At 37.1% G+C, this 4,723-nt stretch overlaps 1 protein-coding gene across 1 annotated transcript; it reads left to right on the top strand.

Moving 5' to 3' along the window:
• The first annotated feature begins 683 nt into the window (after positions 1-683).
• Positions 684-4,516, top strand: LOC111947896 (solute carrier family 2, facilitated glucose transporter member 11-like). Its single transcript, XM_023958496.1, has 12 exons — positions 684-834; positions 917-1,015; positions 1,521-1,681; positions 1,770-1,894; positions 2,031-2,160; positions 2,304-2,452; positions 2,643-2,830; positions 2,924-3,034; positions 3,356-3,457; positions 3,528-3,603; positions 3,686-3,813; positions 4,089-4,516. The coding sequence occupies exons 1-12, from the start codon at positions 763-765 to the stop codon at positions 4,275-4,277; spliced, it is 1,530 nt and encodes a 509-aa protein (XP_023814264.1). The 5' UTR covers positions 684-762; the 3' UTR covers positions 4,278-4,516.
• The last annotated feature ends 207 nt before the right edge of the window (positions 4,517-4,723 follow it).

Here is a 4,723-nt window from a genome sequence, read left to right on the forward strand (position 1 = left end):
TGGTTTCCTGCCCTGTTACCTTGTGTAATTAGTACGCACAGGTTACATCCATTGTTAAATGATCAAAAATAGTATTTAGTTTCTATGACACTAAACATATTTTTTTGCCTTATCTTGCGAGAAGTTCAAACTGTGCATAACAGTTGATGAAATTAAAATAGTGAAGATAATTTTCAGCTTGCACTTTACTTAAAATGTAATACATTTGAATAGTGAGTAATGAAAATTTTAGAAAAAGTCACACGGTAAATTCAAAATGAATGTTTATTGTCATATGCAAGGAATCCAAGTTTTTGATGCAATAACATTCTTACTTTGTCATCTATCCTGTGCCAATATAAATAAACAAATATGCAAAAATAGAGGTAAAAAATGTAGAAAGTTTAAAAAAAGCATTATAGAGAAAAAATCAGAGTATCCAATAAGTTCAAATGCAAAAGGTAACAGAGGGGGCATCTGCTTTTAAAAGCTTCTTCTCTCCATGTGAGATGTTCTGCAGTATAATCTCTCTTTTGTTTTGATGTTTCTATGTACATTCCATCTAACTATTCTTGGTGGTAACTGAGCTGCATTATTGTCAAAGACAGAGAAAATCCAGCTGAATCTTCAGTGCCTGTGGTTGCTTCATTACAATCGATCAATTGTGTGTTCATCAGCATAAAATTGTCCTTCAGTATCATTTGAGTTACTGTCCAGAGTGTGCAAAGGGATGAGGGAAGCAGAGCGCATGAGCTGTGAGGAAAAAGTGCAGCCAGAGACAAAATGCCTGAGGAGAGTGTGGACGAATGCAAGCCCCTGCTTACAAAAGGAATGAAAGAGTCAAAGCGATTAAAGGTATGTTGGTTAGACTCCCTACTCTGTGTAATGCAGTTTAATGACACTCGTTAATCCTAATCATGCGTGTGTTTTTTTCTAGTTTCCTAACAAATCACTTCTTCTGGCTGCTTTTGCCACCTGCATAGGAGGAACCTTTCAGTGTGGATATAATATATCTGTCATCAATGCTCCCACAATGGTAAAAACGGTGCTACTCTTCATCTGAAACTTGGAAAGTATGGAGTTTTGTTATATTGGGGGAATTGCAAACAGGGATGGGAAAGTTAGCAACAGATGAAGATGTCCACCTTACTTCAGTGTGACTGATTGCCAGCAGATATGGGTGCATGTTCATTTTCTTATGACATCTTCTAAATGCAGCTTCTCTCTTTTTAATCGCTTTACTGAATGTCAGTTCAGACAATTCCAGGGGACCGTGTAACCAGAGAACAATAAAAAAACACAAAAGTTAACAAGTATTACTTTTACTTTTTATTTGTTCTCAATCAGATTAAATGAAGTATAATCAGTTATTAAGAAATGTATTTTTTAGATAACATTATTTTTTTTATTTTAATTTTGAAAACTGTAAAACATCTACATATATGAATTTAGCAAATCACTTTTATTTGTGTTCCTCATCAGAGTGACATATAAAAACTCATCCAGTTTTTATTATTTCATTTTCATTACAATTTCTCCAGCATGTTCAAGCCTTCATTAACCGCACTTGGAGTGATCGTTACCAAGCGAATATATCAGAAAACGCTCTCACTCTTCTCTGGTCCACCATTGTGTCCATATTTACCCTAGGAGGACTTCTGGGAGTTACAATTGGTGGGACTTTGTCTGTTAAGTTGGGGAGGTAAGAAAAAATCAAAAACAAGCATCTGTGAAAAGCTTCTGTTACCATGTGAGCCATACATTTAGTAGGAAGTGTGGTTTTGCTGCAGGAAAGGAACCCTACTGAGCAATAACTTGTTTTCATTGACGGCTGCTCTGCTGATGGGTTTGAGCTCCTCTGTCGGTTTATTTGAATTTCTCATCATCGGACGTTTTCTGATAGGAATAAATGCAGGTAAATATTCAAAACAAATGCTCCTGTTTTTAAATTACAGTTCACAATCGTACACTGGATATGGACCGGATATGTGTCTGCCTTTGTTTTAAAGCAATGTCAATTACTTTGTTTCTTTATTTGTTTGTTCCTGCAGGCATTGGTTTATGTGTTGAGCCCATGTTCTTGGGGGAAATATCTCCTACAGCGTTTCGTGGTGCCCTGGGATCAGGAACTTCCATTTTCCTCACTGTTGGGATTTTATCTGGACAAGTGATGGGCTTAAAGTAATTCCCGAATTCCAAAGTTACATAAACTGTCTTTAAAAATAATTTAGACTTGTGCTGTCAAGCTTTCAACCATGGATGTATTAAGGAATGTGATTACAAAAGTGTTCAAAATGGTGTGATAAGCATGAATATTTCCATAGTGAAGTCCTGGGTGAGGAGCAGTTCTGGCCCTACCTGCTGTCAACCACTTGTATCCCAGCTATCCTGCAACTCCTGATTCTGCCCTGGTTCCCTGAGAGCCCACGCTACCTGCTCATTGATAAAGGAGATGAAGAGGGGTGCAAAAATGGTAAATTGCATCACAAATGCTGCTTCATTGTTTCACCCTCAGAGACAAATGTGGTTCTCAGCAAGTTTGCACATTAAGCAAAATTGTGGTAACGGTGGTTTCACACAGAAACTTTGTGTGTTTCTATATAATAATGTCAGTAGCTTGATCACACCAGGTAAAAGATGACACTTCTCTTCTTTGTGTGCAGCCTTGAGGCAGCTGCATGGTTTAGATGACTGCGACAGTTCGCTGGAAGATATCCAAAAAGAGAAGAGCAACTTAGAAGGTTTCCAAGCTAAAAAGCCCTGGGAGCTGTTTGCTGATCGCAGTTTGCGCTGGCAGCTTCTCACAATTATTGTCATCAACATGGCCCAGCAGCTGAATGGCGTCAATGCTGTACGTCTGACCTACGCCCAGTGATCAAATTGATAAGAAAATAAGAATTGTTTTGTATTTCTTAATGAGTTTCATTGTTTTTATTTACTGTAGATGTACTTCTATGCAGATTATGTCTTCCTGCAGTCTGGCATTCCACTTGATAAAACGCCGTATGCCACTGTGGGCACTGGTGCCTGTGAATGCTTCACTGCTTTGACATGTGTAAGGACTGAATTTACCATAATACGCATTCTAGTTTTAAGTATTTCAACTCTGTTTTTTAATGTTAATAAATAATAAAGCAACTAAAAAGCTGTAGTTGACTAAGATTAAATAAAATGATATTTGTTGTCAAATTTCAAAGTCTTTCAAAAATGATGCAAAATGAAACGGTCCATAACAAACAAACAAAAAACATTCAGTTACGTGGAAATAGATTATCCAGTTTAAATATAATGTAGTGCTTCTTTTGTTACACCCCGTGAGATTCTAGTAAAGCTCCATAAATGTTTGTGGTCTGGTGACTTGCTGTGTGCCTTACAGGGTTTGCTCATTGAATGTCTTGGAAGAAAAGTGCTCATCACCGGAGGATACATCCTCATGAGCATCTGCTGTATTTTTTTCACGCTGACACTGGCTTTTCAGGTAATCGTACAGACATGCAGAATCCCTGATTCATATTTCTAGTCCGTGATTGACTCTCTCTTCGTCTCAGAATGTCAGTCCGGTCTTCCCATACCTGAGTGTGGCCTGTGTTTTCGCTTTTGTCCTGAGTTTTGGCTTGGGGCCTGGTGAGTACATTGAAAGCTTTCTTTACTGTCATTTTGATGAGTTACTTGAGGGTTTCTCTCTATTGGTTCTTCTTTTATGAAGGTGGTGTGACTAACATCCTGAACAACGAGCTGTTCACACAGACTGCTCGGCCTGCAGCGTTCATGATCGCAGGAACAGTGAACTGGCTCAGCTTCTTCCTCGTTGGCCTGCTCTTTCCATTTATTGTGGTGGGTGTTCAGTCTTTAGAAAAAATTGTTCTAATACTACAGTTAAATAAAAATAAGTTTCTCTCACAGAATATATTTTTGTTTGTTTTTTTCACCAACACTATATTCTTATTAATTTTCACTTCATCTCCTGATATCTATTAAAAATCATAAAGGTGATGTGTTTTTTCTGTTTACATGCAGTATGTGCTGCTGTATAAATATGCTTAACTCAAAAGTAAAACCTAAAAGTCTATTCAAATTCTCAAAAGCTACTTTCTATTTATTTTTCACAGATTGGACTGCAGCACTACTGTTTCCTTGTCTTTTTTGTTGTCTGCTCCAGTGTAGCTATTTATATTTTACTCGTCGTTCCTGAGACCAAGAACAAAACTTTCGTGGAAATCCAGAATGAGTTCAAGTCATCCGAAAAGGCCAGCACCTCTGAGGGATCAGGAACCACTCTGCTATCTACCTGTTTGTGAAATTTGTCTGACTATAGGGCCTCGGAACCACGCGTAATTTTTGATTCTCAAAAGGACGAACAAAAAAGATAATAGTCCAATAATCACAAAAAGTTAGTGGTGAAACAAAATCCTGATATTTTAAAGTATCTTTGAAATCGTTTTAAACATGTTTCTGTTTTGTGTAACACTTGGATATTACTCATGTATGCAGCCTTGTGTATCGAAATGTTTCATTAAAACGAATACAACAAAAGAATTTTGCATGAAGTTGATTTTACTATAGCATAACATTTTAGCTTTCTAATCTGTGTTCATGATATGTTGAACACTGCAATCACTGATGTGCTTGTCATGTTTGTTTTGACTGTGAAAAAATAAACTAACATTAGTAATTTATAACAGTGAGAATTGGTTTAACAGCAGGTGCCCACTGTAAATCAGATCCATCAATCACAAATTCACCT

The sequence above is a fragment of the Oryzias latipes genome, chromosome 9 (genome assembly GCF_002234675.1).
Source record: "Oryzias latipes chromosome 9, ASM223467v1".
NCBI lineage: Eukaryota > Metazoa > Chordata > Actinopteri > Beloniformes > Adrianichthyidae > Oryzias > Oryzias latipes.

Coding starts and splice junctions, on each gene's coding strand:
- LOC111947896 (XM_023958496.1), top strand. CDS start 763: ATGCCTGAGGAGAGTGTGGACGAATGCAAGCCCCTGCTTACAAAAGGA. Junction 1,016..1,520: donor TCATCAATGCTCCCACAATG/GTAAAAACGGTG, acceptor CAATTTCTCCAG/CATGTTCAAGCCTTCATTAA. Junction 2,831..2,923: donor AGCTGAATGGCGTCAATGCT/GTACGTCTGACC, acceptor TATTTACTGTAG/ATGTACTTCTATGCAGATTA.